The sequence below is a fragment of the Lemur catta genome, chromosome 17 (assembly GCF_020740605.2).
Source record: "Lemur catta isolate mLemCat1 chromosome 17, mLemCat1.pri, whole genome shotgun sequence".
NCBI lineage: Eukaryota > Metazoa > Chordata > Mammalia > Primates > Lemuridae > Lemur > Lemur catta.
In genome coordinates, this window is record NC_059144.1 from 7,170,958 (window position 1) to 7,187,942 (window position 16,985).

The window sequence follows — 16,985 nt, forward strand, 5'->3', positions numbered from 1 at the left end:
TGCACAAGATTCTTGTGCAGGTGGAGAGAGAGAAGAGAGTGCAAAGAGCTTGGAGATCTTTAGATAAACACATTAACTTCTGTTATGCCTGAAATTGGTCACTTAGGATTTCAAGTATTCAGAAAATCAAAGCTTGCCAGCTGTGATGCCTTTTGTTTGTAAGATATGGTGACTTATTTGTTGGAACCAACATCACATTTGGGGAAATGTCTAGCATAATGATAGGCACAAAATAGATGTTTGTTGAATTGAATTAATTCTGGTCATTTCTGGGAGGAAGAACTACAAGAGGTTTTAATAGCTGGTTATTTCGTTCATCAGAGCTGGCTTGATCTTTGGACATCATCTGAATGTTTAGGCATCTTTCGTTTCCTAAAATGCCTATACTGTTATGTAAGAGCACATCCTTGCTGAAAACCAGCCTTTATGTTAATAATTGTTACTGTACACTGTCTGCTCTCCAAACACCCATGCGTATCACTTCGCTTGATCTTGGCAGCAGCCTTCCGAGGTGGCTGTCATCGTCCTGTCTTGCGACTACAGAGATCGAGGCTTTGTCTGGCACACAGTTGGCAAAGGAAATACTTGAAGATCCTCAGATAACTCTTTTTTTTGATTTTGTGATTTTTTTATTATATAAAATGTACTTAATATAAACTTTGCCCTGGGCCAGCTTCTCAGTCTAGTCCCTTAACCTCTGTCCCACATGCGCTCTGTTCCCCCTGTCAGTGCGTTGGACACACCAAACATCTCTTCCCAAGAGAATGACATGATGTATTTTTTTCTTTGTGTTTAGGGCTCAAAATTTGGGCATGGAATTGGACTCACTCAGACTTCTCAACGCACCTCTGCTCGGAGATCGTTCAGAAGATCCAAGAGGTTCAGCATCACTCGCTCCCTTGATGATCTTGAGGTAATTTAAGTTTAGTTTTTCTTCTTTTCTTCCTCATGTTTAAAAAAATGAAAATCCACCTCATGGATACATCTGACTCTCCTTGGTCCCCTGGTCTCCCCTCGCCCTCTTGAGTGGTGGGCAGCATTTCGGGGGGTTTCCACGCACGTTTACACTCCTTCCTACCCCAGGGTAGCCGGGAACCCTCGGGCTCTTATCTATGGGCCAGACTCTATGGTAACAAATGCTTTCAGAAGCAAACCTGCACAATCCCCACAAAAGCTCCCTAAGGCAATGTCCTGTCACTGATCCCTTTGAAGATGTGACATTGATCCACAGGTGTGGGTAGAGCACCATTTTGTGTGGCTCCTTTCTTCTATCTACGTTCCTTGTTTTAGAAAAATGAATAGATTTTACTCTTTAGAGCAGTTTAGGCTTACTGAAAACTTGGGCAGTACGTGCGGAGTTCCCGACCCCACCCTCGCATCCCCGCTCGAGGTACACCGACTGTCCCCTCTCGCTCCATGTGGCGCACGTCAGCTAAGTGCACAGCATGCTTGGCAACTACCGATCTTTTCCTGTCTCATCTTGTGTGTTTTAAAATTTTATACCATAGGTCTTATTCTGCCACTATTAGAACATTGTGTCGTGTTTTCAAGATTTACACATGTAGCTTCTGTTTGGTCATTTTACTTGCCCTAGTTATGAGCTGCCTGCCCTGTGGCATTCTGTTATGAACATGACACTTTCTGGGCCACTGTGCCATTGGTGCCGCTCGGTCGTCTGCTCCAAAGGGAGCTTCATGGGCATTCCTCACACGTCTCCCGAGTCCACGTGTGGCTGGCGCAGGCGTCCCCAGCAGTGCAGGTCTGGGTGAGGACGTGGCCAGACGCTGCCGCGGTGGCCGTGCTGACTCACACTCTTCAAGGAGCAGAGTGGGCTGGGGGTGCGGTAAGTGGGGGCCCTGTCAGCTTGGTCTCCAGGCAGCTCGAGGGTGTGTCATGGTGCGCTTGTATCTGACCAGTCGGCCGCCAGAATCAGCCGCAACATGCCTGTGCTGTTGTTGAAGAGACAGCAGGTGTAAGGACCCTTGGGGCGTTGGTGGTCTGGCAAGAGGTGGAGTCCCAGCTACACCTGCCTGCTCACTGAGGGGTTTTTGCCAAGTGCGGTAGGTCTGCATCTTTCTGTGGTGAGGGTCTCTGAGGGGTCTGAGCTCCCAGGAGGTGGAGAACCATGTGTTGGTGGCTTCGTGGTGATGGCCTGGGAAAACCACTCAGGTCAGCTTCTGTCACTGTCACTCTGCTCACCTCAGAGGACGTCTGGGACTTTCCACCTACAGCTGGGGGTTTGCCATTGGCAGGTGTTAGTGATTGGGCACAAGCTGAGTATTTTATGTCTTTTATCCTGAATCTTCTGACAGCCCAGCAAGGAGATCACCATGTCTCCATTTTACAGACGAGAAGACCTAGATGCAGCAGGTTCAAGGGCACTTTGGGGCCCAACACACCGCAGAGCATGTGATCTTTCCATTGCATTTATAGCCTCTTACTTTTGCCAAAATAGTACATTAGAGAAATGAGATTGACTCCTTCGTAATTTTTTTGCCTGAAGATTTCGAAGTGTAGAAGCTACAAATAACTTGAACACATACTCACTCATTGGTAAGGCTGTTTTCAGGGAAGCCTGTTGAAAAGCTTCTCTCGTCTGCTCTTCGGCGGGTCTGCGAGGCAGCCTGTAAGACAGCCCCTGGTCCTGCCTCCTGGTCCTCACACCTGGTGGGTCCCCTGCTCCGTGGGTGTGGGTGGGACCCACAGAGTCCGGCCCAGTGATGGGATATGACTTCCAAGATGAGGGTATAGAAAGACTGTGGTTTCCGCCTTGCTGCCCCGCACCATCTCCCTTTGGAGCCTCAGTCTGAGCCAGTGCCAGGTTGTGGGTGGCCCTGTGTGTCTCTGGCGGGACTGAAGCCTGCCCAGCTGGGGCTCATGTACACCCCCCCCGCAGCTGCCCCGAATGGCTGCTCTGTTTCTGCACCCTCTGGGCCAGGTGGCCAGTGCTGGAGGCTGGCCCAGTCCTCCCGATGACTTGCCGTGTGGTGCCCAGTCTGTGGGACGATCTTGGGAAGGTGCCTCCGTGGGGGCAGGAGCACCCCTGTCCCACTCACTCCCTGGGGCTCTAGCCCCCTGCCTCTCTGTGGGGCCTTCCTGGCTCTCATCTTCCCACTTCCTCCTTCTGGGCCCTGACCCACCCGCCGGCCACTTGCCCTTGCCCACAAGTCCTCGCGTGTTCTCACCTTGGGCACTTTTCTCTTCATACACAGCAGACAACCAGGGTGCTCCCTTTAGCTCTGGCTGCATCTTTCAGGGTGTCTGTTTTGGCTCACGCTGCTGTGCTGGGCTGGTTCATCTGTGCAGCAGCCTCGTTCATGGGGAGTCCCCTGTGTGGCCCGAGTGTGAGCCCACAGAGGTGTGCTGGTGCCCTGGTAGTGGATGGCATGTGACTCTGGGCCACCTGCTCATGCTTCCCCTTCCTTGCTGGATGTGACCTGTCTCGAGGTGAATTGCTGCGAGACTGTCCCACAACAGGGCCATACCACACCCATGATGGACAGTGCTGGTGATTCAGTATTCTGTTGACTGAATGTCCCATGTATACTCTTCACCCCAGGGCCCATCAGCACCCAGGAGTGTGTGGACCCTGCTGCCTTTGACCTGGCTTTGCCCCAGAACCTCATTTCTTGGCTGTGCATCTCCTCCTGGGGCTTGCTGTCAGCCTGGTGGGGTCTTTCCCACTGCAGATGTCTCTAGTGCTGTAGTGTCTGCCAAGTAGGACGGCCTGAGTGTCCAGGCTGCCTGCCCTTGCCTGCCTGGCCCTGCGTTGCCGGTAGCCTTCCACCATCCCTGGGAGGCGGAAGTACTCTGAGGCGAGGGACCATCTACCTCAAGAGCCTGTTACCCTAAATAACAAACAGAGGTGAAGACCCCCTAAAAGAAGATGATATTTATTTGGGAATAGGCATTACAGTGGGAATACATGTGCCATAGTAAGCTATATGCACATTCAGGGAGATCAAGGAAGACAAATGTTTTTAGAGGGAAAAATGATGAGGATTACATAATTGTTTTGAGATGATTATCCTTGGCCACAAGGATCAGTAACGAGTGGCACCAGTCCAAGGTTGGATAGGCAGTTGCTGGGCAGATGTCTTTGCAGAAGTATTTTTTTCTGTAAGGTTTCGGTGGCCTTTGTGCAAGGTTGTTTCTGTGGAGTCTTTTGCGATACCTCTTGTTATTAGGCAACAAGCAGGAGAACCCTACCTCACGGCCTCCCCAGCTCCTCCCCAGCTCCACGTGGCAAGAACCATTCTGGTTCTGATAACTTTCACATTTTCCCCTTTTGATCATGATCTCTCCCAAAGCACAGCTGATCAGTCATCCTGTAGTTAGGTGTGGATTGTCCCTGGGTCCCTCGATGGACCTGTTGCTGGTCTAGTCCCACGTCGGAGAGAGTGATTGGTGACAAGAAGTCAGTGTCAAAACCCTTTTGGCCCCACTTGAGCAACAGGGAAGGTTTGGAGGGGTGACTCTCAGCCTAGGTCCGTCTGGAGTCCATTGTTAAGTTCAAATTTATCTGTTTCATAGGCATTGGCTATCATTTCAAAGTGCTGGGCTGGTATTACTTTGTTAGGAGTTGTACTCATGTAAAAATTTAACAAGTAACGGTACAAAGTTTAAAAAGAAAAATGCAAATGACAATCCTAATTTACATAATGATTTTGAGTCATGAGGCTTAAAGGCAGCCGACTGCACTTGATCTTAGCTAAAAGACAAGAAGCGATGAATGCAACCAGCTGAACAAATTAAATGATCATGGGAATTAGGCGAGACTTGTAACCATGGTCCTGTTTTCTTACTTTGTGTATCTGGGTCTCAACTTCCCCAAAGGAATTTATCAGGTGCAGCACGTAGTATTAGCAACAGCACAGGCGTTTCCTTGTTTCACCAGTAGACAGCATAGAGCAATTTTATCATCTAACCTCCCATGGCTGGGCTGCATTAAAGCAGAGTGAGCAACAGTAGTATTAGGGAAGTTGCCAAAGGCACCCGCTAGGTGGACTCAAGGATCTCTTGGGTCACGTTCTGTCAAGTTACCAGCAGAAGCTACTGATTGTGAAATTTCATTGACACCATTGTCCTGCCAAGTGAAAAAACTGGCATTAACTGGGGTAAGCATCGTTCTGACATCTCGGGGAAAGCTGCCCATGGCTTGAAGTCATCACCTTCTTGCCCTGGTTTGCAGAATGAGTGTCTCTGGTTATGGCATGGGTGGTTTGGTGAACTTTCTGAGTGGCCCCTACATCAGGCATGAGACTTGTTTCTTAAAATTCACCTAGTTTCATCTTACAAGGTTTCAGGAACAGAGTGGTTCCCATTTTTAGTGATTCTACGGGAGAAAGTTGGATTAGAGGAACCTAGAAAAATTTAGGGTGTAGCCTCGTCTACAGGTAGACAACAAGAAGTCAAAAACAGTACACAGGGCTAGTCTCACAGCAGGTGTATAACAGTCTTTCTTTAAGAAACATCACTTTCTCTCTCTACATTGATCACATAGGAATCTCAGCTTTAAAAACCTCTTGAGGCTAGGAAGCCAAACCAAGGCAGACTTTCGATTTTACCTATAGTGTTAAGGTGACAAATTTTACTCACTTGTAAGCCTGGGAGCCCTGGATACCAGGCATCCTATGCACATTCTCAAATATGATATTCCAGTCACAGCCTTGGTAATGTAGCTGACATTTCCAGTTGTATCCTGTTATAAAGAGAGAGCAGATCTTTATTGAACTTATGGACATAACTGTATTGCCATAAGAATACTCATAAATAGTTCCCAGATTTTGGAGGGATCAAGTAGGGAGAAAAAAGTATACTCTTCACAAAAGTATACTTTACTAAATTGCTGTATACTATAGATAGCTTAAGAGAGAATATGTCCTTAAATCTGGAAAACAAACCATTTAAGTAAAGAACCAAGTATTTGAAATAAAAGTTATAAAAACATTATCTTTATCAGTTATTTAATCACATGTAATTAATTTTTGTTCTGCTTGATCTCGATAGTTTCCTGAATCAGTTTCTTCATTAGAGTTCCAAAGATTTCTTATTTAGTCCATTGATCTTAAAGTTATTAGAAACCTGTATTTCAGAGTACTTGTTTGAGTCTTTTCCATGAATCTGACTGTAAATGCTTTCAGAGAAAAATCAAAACAGTAACTGTGGATGATGAAAACTTAGAATAGCCATGGTTAAAAATCTGATGGAAGTTCATTATAATCAGCAATTGACAAGGGAATTTGGTTATTTCTGTGGCATACAAAATAATAATCAGAATTATGACTGACATATCTCTAAGAGTTTTATACAGTTTTGGAACATTCATATCAAAAATATACCCATAAATGTAACTGAAAGAAGATTTAACATCACTTATCACTAGATAATGTTTTCTATATAATTTACCAAATAAGCCTAATCACTTAATACAATATCTACAAGATGAGAGATACATCTTTTGAGGCTCTCCAAGGTCCCCACTAGAAAATACGCAAATGAATTCTGGGTCAAAAAGATTTAATGTAGAATTTTGGTATTGGGGAAGCCCATCAAAGATGCAAAAAGGTTTAAAACACCTGCTCAAGAGAGGATCACGGATCGCTGTGACATACTAGTCATTCATTTAGCCAGAGGGATAAAGACTTCAAAAGCAACACAGAAAGTTACATCGATGTAAAAAAACAAAACAAAACAAAAAAACTTAACCCATTTGAAGCTCAGTTTTCCTAAGTAATCAAAAAAACTTAATAAAGACAACACAGGAAATTACCTTGATAAAACATAAAGTCTTTGTTTCTTAGGCCAGTTACCAACCAGGTGAAGAAACACCCCCTGCAGTGTGGTGGAATTGCTTCTCCTTATCTGGTGCCTTGAGCTGTCAGTAACGCCCTGCTAGCTTCCTGGTTCCATGGAACAGTGCAGACACATCAAGAAAATCCAAGAGTACAGAAGCAAGTTACACTGGAGGAAAACATTGCTTTTTTAGGCCTTTAAGACAAGCATTTTAGTGCCAAGCCGTAACAGTAGTTAGAACTAGAGATAAAAGTTAGAGGAGCTGACAAAAAAGTTGAAGAAGACTGTTATCAGTGTAGCCAAGCAAAAAGATGTAGCTTCTCCAGGGGAAAAAGAGCTGAAGGCAATGTTGTATGACTGCAAATCACCAGCAGTGAGATACAGAGAAAGTTAAACTTCTGAGATGAAAATGTGAGAAGCTTCAAGAGGAAAACTCTACCTTGAGAAATGAAATTACCACTCTAAATGAAGAAGAGAGCATTTCTAACCTGAAACTAGGGGAATTAAATGGAGACTATAGAACAGAAAAAAAACCCTGTAGTTTAGAAGATGGTTGTTAAAGAAACAGATTTCAGAAATAAAAATCAAAACTTCTTGCAGTTTTACAAGAGCAGATCAATACTTCAATAAGACCTTGTTATTCTAACATAAGGGACCAAATTTTTAGTTTTGTGTTAGTGTATTTTTAATATCAAAACTCAATCTTTAGAAAGGTTTATAATTTCCTTCTAGTCAACTTGACCACACATGCAGATTTCTCTCATAAATTTATTCTTTACAGACCTTTCATGATCTGTACAGATCTTTGATGACACGCTTCAGCCTTTCTGCGTTGTCATAAAAGTCCTCTTTCTTAAATAACTAGTCATTTTACTTTAAGAATAAAAATTTATCACAAGATTCTTTCTCATGCAAAATCAATCCTTACCTCCCTCCCTCCCTCCCTCCCTCCCTTCCTTCCTCCCTTCCTTCCTTCCTTCCTTCCTTCCTTCCTTCCTTCCTTCCTGACAGGGTCTTGCTCTGTTGCTTGGGCTAGAGTTCAGTGGTGTCATTATAGCTCACTGCAGCCTCCTACTCCTGGGCTCAAGAGATCCTCCTGCCTCAGCCTCCTGAGTAGCTGGGACTATAGGTGTATGCCACCGTGCCCAGATAATTTTTTATTTTTTGTAGACAGAGTCTCACTCTTACCCAGGTTGGTTTCAATCTCCTGGCCTCAAAAAATCCTCCCACCTCGGCCTCCAAGAGTGCTAGGATTACAGGCCACCATGCCTGGCCCCCCTCCTTTTTCTTTATAACCTTCCTTACCAAACATATGTCTTTTTTTTTTTTTTTTAGCCAGTCAAATTTAGCAATGGGGGGAATCATACATCTTTATAACTATAACTTTCTTCACATCTCTCTCTCTTATTTAGTGATTTCTGTCTTATTGTGTTTCTATTTCCTCCCTAAATCTGTATTTTGAAACAATCTTTAAATAACTCTGTATTAGACAAAATTACTCCTTTTTTTCTCACTAAAGAACACATTTTTATGCCTTTCTTATGATTTTTCTTGTCAGAAACACATCTTACTTTTTGAGTACACTTTGTATGCTGAATTATATATGTTAATTAGAATTTTTAACTCTTAGTTACCTTCATTTTTAGTGAAAACCTAGGAAACAAATTTTGAACTGCCTGTCACATGTGAGTATTTTATAGATGAGGACCATTTTATAATTTTTAGCACCGTGTTTCCCTATAACCTAATATTTTATGTGTGTCAATAGGCCAAAAAAGTTTAGTCTTTCTATAAAATTGAGGAAGCCAATGACAAACTTCTATTTATGTTCAGCAATTTATGTGTTGGTATCTTTATCTTATATGGAAATGACCCAGACATTTAATGAGTGTCTATCACTTAATTTAACATAACTTTAAAATTTTAAATTACAAGGAAAGTTTAAAAAACAATTGTATTTTTAGAGACAGGGTCTTGCTTTGTTACCTAGGCTGAAGTGATCATAGCTCACTGCAACATCAACTCCTTGGCTTGAGTGATCTTCGCACCTCAGCATCCCAAGTAGCTAGGTCTACAGGTGCATGCCACCACACTCAGCTAATTCTTTAAAAAATTTTTTATTTGTAGAGATGGAGTCTTGCTACATTGCCCAGGTTGGTCTCAAACTCCTGGCCTCAAGCAATCCTCCTGCCTCCCAAAGTGCTGGAATTACATGCCCAGCCTGAAAAAGTTTTTTAATAAGTATTTATCCCATTTACATTTATTTCATATCCCATTTATTTATTTACTTTTAACAATTATACCTATATTATTCATGAAAACTGAGATATTAGACAAAGCTAGTCATCATTTCGACTACTGTTAACTACTTTTATAGCCTGTGAATGTCAGGTGTTCTCCTATGTAAGAACCTTAAAGTTAAACATATGGATATTTTGCTGGTAACTCACAAGATACATCTGTTTTTATTAAACCAGCAATATTAAATTAGTCTTATCAAAGAGTTACACGAACGAAGATCATTGTGGTTTTAGGCTGGGTTTATAGTTTTATAACCTTAAGACATCTAGCAGAGACAGGTATAATCCTGTCTGACCAGTAAATTCAGGCAAAAATGTATGCTGACAATTTTTAAGATATTTCTATTTTTATTTTATCAACAAATTTAAAACCAGCTTATTTATCAAAGATTTACTTAAGGTACATGAACTAAAGGCATTTGAGTTAATTACTACATGAGCACTCATTTATCTAAGCCAATCTGAATAGAATTCCTTAAGAGATTTCTGGTCAACTGCCAGATTTTACCATGTAGACACAACAGACAACATGTGTAAACACACATAAACACATATACACACATGCAGATGAAGATCTTATAGCCTTCATTTTAGTATTTTAGTCATGAGGCAGTAAAACATAGTAATACAAACTCACAAGTTTATAAAAGACAGCTGGCTCCAAATCAGACTTCTGACAAAAATGAGGCCTGTTCCATGGCTGAATTTCATCTGTCCTGATAGGTAATCTAATGAAGGCTATGGATCAAAACTTTGGGTAAAGCAGTTTCCATGGCAGTTTGATTTTTAAAAAACTCATAAAAACTCTTTTTATCTTTTTTTCAAATAAGTTTAGGGTTGAATATTCAAATGTTTGTATTTTAGCTGGGACTGGCTGAATGTACAAGAAAAACAACATCTTTAAGTGGCCTTGAATTAGTAACAACTCTTTTTTTTTTGGTCTTGTCTAGTTTGCTTGACTAGTCAATGCTCCTGGGGAAGTATTTTAGCAGGGTTTTTTTGTTTTGTTTTTTCTGGCCCCTTATTGGCAGACAAACAAAGCAACTTTTATGTCAGACAGAGATACCTTTTATTATTTCTCTGAGCTGAAGATGAAGATTTTGACCTGTTTGATCAGAGAGCCTAGCCTAACTTTTATAAACATTTATTTAGTTCTTTTCTTCTTTTTTTCCCCAACAGAGTGAGAACAGGGTCTCGCTCTGTTGCCTGCGCTAGAGTGCAGTAGTGTCATCATAGCTCACAGCAACCTCAAACTCCTGGGCTGGAGTGATCCTCTCACCTCAGCCTCCCAGACAGAGTGCTGGGACTATAGGTGTGAGCCACATGTCTGGCCTAGTTCTTTTTTTTTTTTTTTTAAGAGTATCAATTCTTCAATTGACTGTTCCATTGCCCTGAACAATTGTTAGTCAGGCAAACCTAAATTTGCATTTCCAAAAGGTGTCTAGGTGGTTGGTTGCCATGGAGCTGTTGTAATTTGTAAAGCTATTAATTTGAAAGCCCTTTAAGACTTCTTTAAAAAAATCTTGGCTAGTATGCCATAAGCAGTGAGTTTATCTTAATGCCAGCAGAACAGTTAGCAGATTCAAAGTAGGCAGAAGAAAAAAATTATAGAGAGAGAGAACTTAGAAGGCTTTATATGTTAATCCTATGGTTGGTTACAGTTTTTTAAATGTATTCAGAGAGTTCAAATAATGCCATTGAGCTCTAAATTTTCCTTGGTATAATTTGCCTGTCAGTTTTAAAATGTACATGAGAGGGGACCACAGTATAGCTGTCTGGAGTACTAGAAAACCTGATATGCCTTGATGTTTAAGAATCTCATTCTCTTTCATATTGATCTCTTAAGAACAAAGAAAATCCTATAATTCCTGTCAAGGAGTTTGGACCAGTGCTTTATTTAGGTGGTGCAGACTGCCAAGTGGCATTTAATTGGCCATCCGCGCTCATCATTTGGAATGTTTATTTTTGCTCTCAGATGATGTTCAGAAACAAGCAAGGGAAGAGAGCCAAATCATTTACAGATGTGTGTAACCAAACCAAAATGAAACCCAAAGTAAGTGTTCACAGAAGTTTTAAGCCAGACATGCAGACTCAAAAAATATTAAGCCAGGCATGCAGAACCAGACAATGTATTAGCTCATTAAATATGAAATGTCCAATTTCGAATCAAAGTGTAGTTTATTACATCTCAAACAAGAAGCAGTGCAATTAATCAAAGTATGCGCCTAAACTGTTGACACAGTTTTGCCATCTTAACAGTAGCTTGTTTATGCCAGCAGTGAAGGAGCCTGTAGAGTGAGTGATGATGAAATCATGAAAGGTGTTTTCCAGAGCTTGTTGAGAATTGAATATTTCTCCTTGCAAGAAGTGGTCCAAAGCCTGGAAGAAGGGGTAGTTGTAAGGTTTTTTTGAAGTAGCCGGCGTCAGAGACAGATCTTCCCTTCCCGGCCACTCCAAAAAACCTTACAGTAGTCAGTTGGTGCAAGGTCTGGTGACTATGGTGGATGACAGAGTTTCCAAGTCCAGCCTCTGTAGTTTGAGCAGCGTTGTTTGTGTGACATGTGGTCGAGCCTTGTCTTATAAGGGAATCGACCTGTCTCTGTTGACCAGTCTCGGCTGCTTAATCGCAAGCATCCTCATCATTTAGTCCAGTTGGTTGCAGTAGACATCCGCTGCAATTGATTGACCAGGTTTCACGATGCTGTAGTGGATAATACCAGCGCTGGACCACCAAACAGACACTGTTAACTTTTTTTGATGAATATTCGGTTTTGGACTGTGTTTCAGCACCTCATCTTTATCCAACCTTTGTGCTGAATGCTTGACATTGTCAACAAGAATCCATTTTCATCACATACAGCAATACAGTGTAGAAATGGTTTGCCTTTATGTTGTGACAGCAAAGAAAGGCGAGCTTCGAGATGATTTCTCTTTTGAGGCTTGTTTAATTCATGAGGTACCCATCCATCCAGCTTCTTTACCTTGGCCATTTGTTTCAAATAGTCCAACATTGTTGGTATAGTAATGTCAAACTTTGCTGCTAATTCACTCATAGGTTGAGATGGATTTGCTTCCACTACAGCTTTCAGCTCATCATTATCCACCTTGGTCTCAGGTCACACATGTGGCTCATTTTCAAGATTAGAAATCACCAGAATGGAGCTTCTCAAACCATCGACGTATTGTGCATTCATTAGCCACATCCTTCCCAAACACTTCGTTGATATTTCGAGCTGTCTGAGCTGCATCGGTTCCACAACAGAACTCATATATGAAAATAACACAAATTTTTGACCTATCCATGGTTTCACAAAAATTGCTCTAAAATAATTCTTGAAAGATAATCACAAGCCACAATGTGTGTTTGAAAGAATGAGGATGTACCTTCACAATAAAAATAAAAAACAAGAAGTGTCAAAGTGAAATGTCAGGTATCAACTGTCAAACTTAGTACTTAGGAAAGTGGACATTTCATACTTAATAACCTAATAAATTCTGTAGTAACCAGAGTACTCAAACCAGAAGGACAATGTCCTTATACCAGAAAAGGGTTGCTGGAAAAGACCAAAAATCTTTTATCATTTCAGGAGAGATTCAAGGTCCTTTATTAAGGTGGCCTTATAATCAAATCAGATGCTGAATAAAGTCAAAAAGAGCTTCTACAAAACAGAGCGGGGCTGTAGCTGAGGAAAGACTTTCCAGGGCAGAAGAGGTGGGCGTGGACACGGAGAGCTCTCGGGGCCCAGGTGAGCACTGCACACCCGTTCCAAGAATTGCTGGTTCCTTTCAAGGTGATCTAGCTTCCAGTCCCACCCCTGACACCAGGTATGATATCCTAAATAACAAACAGGGAGGGGGACTTTCCAAAGGAAAATGATATTTACTTAGGAACAGGCATTGCAGTGGGAGTACACGTGCCATAGTAAACTATAATGTGTGTATATTCAGGGAATTAAAGGAAGATAAAGGTTTTTAAAGAAAAAATGAAGAGGATAACATAATTATTTTGAGATAATTTTCCCTGGCTACAGGATCAATAACTAGGATGATGCCATTCTGAGGTTGGACAGGCAGTTGCTGGGTAGATGTCCTCTCAGAAGTATTTTGTGTGTGTGTAAGGATATAGCGACCTTTGTGTAAGGTTGTAGTTTTGCAGTCTTTCGTAAGAGCTCCTGTTATCAGGCACTCATGCACGAGAGCCCTCTCTGCCTGGCCTACCCTGGCTCTATTTGTCACGGTTCTTAACACAGTGACTCCATGTGGATTCTGACAACTTTCACAAACCCAGGGAAACCTACCAAACATTGGCTGCTTTTTGAGTGGTAAGAGGTATGAGTTACAATAATTTGTCCCTTTCCTTGGAAGGGATGTTTGACTCCTAAAATCTTCACTGATGGAGAGGCCGGAGTCTCCCACCCTCCCAGGGGCACACACTGTACAAAGACCTCCAGCGTACTTGGCACTTCTTGCGTGTCTGATCCGGTTAGCCTGATGTTAAAGACATAACGAACCACTGCAGAACCAGACCATACAGGTCCTCTCTGACTCTGCTGACGGGGCAGGAGGGTCAACGTTGGCTTGCGGCAAGGCTGTAAACATACATGGTGGCCATCCCATGTGAACAGGAACCCTGTTTCGTCTTTCTGCCAGGAGTGGAAAAGAAGACAGTCCCAGGTCAGTGTGCATGCCCCAGCCTGGGGTGATGTTGTTCTGCTCCAGCAAAGGCACCACATCTGGCGCAGCTGCTGCAGTTGGCGTTGCTTCTGCGTTTGTGGTAGCGCATTATCATTGCTGTGGTTCACCTGCACTTTGTAGGACCAGACTGGTATGAATTAAATTGGCTCTGACAGGGATGACCACTTTCACATTTTTTGAAGTCATTGAGGATGGCACTAACCTGTGCTGTTTCTTTCTTGATATGGAAGGAAGACAGTTATCTTTCATTAGTGGTCTTGGTTGGGGTTGGGGTAAGGAGACTGCTTCAGAGGCTTCTCCTTGGCCTTCCCCACCTCAGTAGCTCTTACCCCATGGGTCACTGAACCAACATGAGGGTTCTGCCAGCCACCAAGTACACTCATTTCATTTATACATTGGGGACCAGTGAAACGACCACAGGTGGGTCCCTTCATAACCTGGTCCCATGTGTCCCCTCTGTACAGGGAGCACCTGGTGGTGCTCTGGTCCCCAGGTAGCAGTGTCAGTTCAGACCACAAGTTCAACCAAACCACAAAGACCTGGGCTTTTTCCTTTCCCCAACACCCCATTTCCCGAGTACATGGCCAGATCCCTGTGGGGAAAGGTTGGGGGAATATCGGTGACACGTGCCTTGCTGTCACAGGCATTCCTAATTACATTCTGGCTTCCCTTTTAATCAGGGGCTTCCAGGTTTGATAAATGGCTCAAATTTTCAAATTGGATCATGACTTTATTGGGGTGGCTGCCCTTGGCTTTGATTTTCCCTGATTGTGTAAGTTAAGCAACACCCTGTTGGCTGCCAGCCAGCTGGCCTCAGGAACTCCTTGTTTTTTCCCTTTCAATATAGGAAACCTGCTGGGGCTGAGAACACTTCTCAGAGGCTCTGCTCCCGCCCATGAGTCCCAAGTGGGTCCCTGCTGTGCCTGCCCTCTGGCTGTAGGGGACTAGGGTTTTCTTAAATTCTCCCAGAGGCACCTGCCTTTCCCATTTTGCCTTTGATTGGTGCTCCATCATGCTGGACCTGTTAATAACTCTTTCTCACTAATTGACTTGCATGTGATGCTGCTTGCGATAAGGGCATTCTTTTTAAGCCCTCTTGAATATTTATAAAAGTTTACCATGTACAAGACCATAAAGCAAATCTCAGAAATATTGGAGACAGCCCCACGGAATCTGTTCTCTGCCATAGTGCAGGTTTACTAGAAACCAAAACAAAACATGTTTGCTAAGTAAGCAGTACATTGCTAAATAATCCAGAGTTCAGAGAAGAAATTACTGTGGGCGCTAGAAGGTATTTTGAACCCAAATGATAATGAAAATACGCTGTACCTATACTTGTGGGATACAGCTGTAACTGTGCTTAGGGGAAAATTTATAGCTTTACATGCATATATTAGAGGTGAAGGAAAGTGGAATGTCATTTCAGCAGGTGAGACAAAAAGCTGTAGAGAAGAATTACAGGAAGTAGAACCTGGGCAGTAAGGAAGGTAAAAGCAGTAGTGAATGAAACAGAAAACTAACAAACTAAGCTGACAAAGAATAAAGATGGATTACTGCCCAGCTCACTTTATGGGCCATCACAACCTTGGTGCCAAAGATCTGACAAAGACATTAGAAGAAAGGAAAATCATAGGCCAAGCTCACTAATAAACTCAGGGTGAGAATCCTAAACAAAATACAAGCAAGCTGCATCCAGCAATGTATAAAAAGATTAGCAAACACATTATGTTTGTTCCAAGGACAGAGTATTTTTAACATTTGAAAAAAATCAATTTACCACATTTAAATAAAGCAGAAAAATCATATGTTATCTCAGCAGAAGCAGGAAAGGCATTTGGTAAAATTCAGTAACCATTTATGGTAAAACAAACAAGCAAAACTTAACAAAATAAGAATTAAAGACAACTTCCTTAATCTGATAAGAATCCTATGCACACTTAAGCTTTTCCTTTGGAGTGAGGAACAGGAGAAAGACGCCTGCTGTTACCATCTCAATTTACGTTTGTACCAGAAGTCCTAGTGCTAAGAAAGTAAAAACAAGAAGTTTAAAAAGGTTGCAAAGAAGTGGAAATGTTATTATTCTTAGACTATGTAATTGTAACATAGAAAATTCAAAAGTATCTGTAGGTCAGTTATTAAAAGTAATAAATGAATTTAACAAGTTTGTTGGATATATGGTCAATATACAAAAATCAGCTGTGTATACAGTTAGACAGTGACCTATAGATTCAGTGCAGTTTTAATCAAAATCCCAACAGGTGTTTTGTGGAACTTAATAAGATGGTTCTAAAATCTCTGTGGAAATACAACGGACCAACAGTAGCCAAGATATCTTTTTCAGTTTTTAAAATTGTGATAATATACACATAACTAAATTTATCATTTTAAGTGTGCAGTTGTGCAACCATCACCACCATCCATCTCTAGAAATTTTTTCATCTTGTTAATATGAAACTCTATATCCATTCAACACTAACCCCCACCCTTCTCTCCCAGCCCCTGGCACCACCCTTCTACTTTCTCTCTCTGTGATTTTGACTACTCTGGTATCTCATACAAGTGGAATCAGACAGTATTTGTCTTTTTGTGACTGGCTTATTCTACCTAGCATAATGTCTGCAAAGTTCACCCATGTTGTAGCATGAGTCAGAGCTTCCTTCCTTTCTAAGGCTGGAAAATACTGGATAAACCACATTTTGCTTATCTGTTCACCTCTTGATAGACACTGGGCTGCTTCCATGTCAGCTGCTGTGAATAATGCTGCTACGAACATAGGGTACACACGTCTGTTCGAATCCCTGCTTTCCATTTTTTGGGGGTATATTCCGGAAGTGGAATTGGTGGATCATATGGTAGTTCTATTTTTTTTTTTTTTTGAGGAATCATCTCGTTTTCCATAGTGGCTACACCATTTGACATTCCCACCAGCCGTACATAAGGGTTCTGATTTCTCCACATCCTTGCCAACAGTTGTTATTTTTGTGTTTTTGATAGTGGCCATCCTAATGGGAGTGAGGTGATATCTCACTGTTTTGATTTGCACTTGCCTAATGATTAGTAATGTTGAGCATCTTTTCATGTGCTTGTTGGCCATTTGTCTATCTTCTTTGGAGAAATGTCTATTCAAGTCCTTTGCTCATTTTTAAATTAGGTTCCTTGTTTTTGTTGTTGAGTTATAGGAGTTCTCTCTATATT

At 42.1% G+C, this 16,985-nt stretch overlaps 1 protein-coding gene across 3 annotated transcripts in view; it reads left to right on the forward strand.

Annotated features, from left to right (window-relative positions):
* The window catches only part of RGS12 (regulator of G protein signaling 12), a 139,391-nt gene that overhangs the window by 42,834 nt on the left and 79,572 nt on the right, over window positions 1-16,985 (forward strand). For all 3 annotated transcript variants that reach the window (XM_045528224.1, XM_045528225.1, XM_045528226.1), the window contains one exon: window positions 797-913. In XM_045528224.1, coding sequence (XP_045384180.1) covers window positions 797-913 — 117 coding nt within the window. The remainder of the gene's footprint in view (window positions 1-796; window positions 914-16,985) is intronic.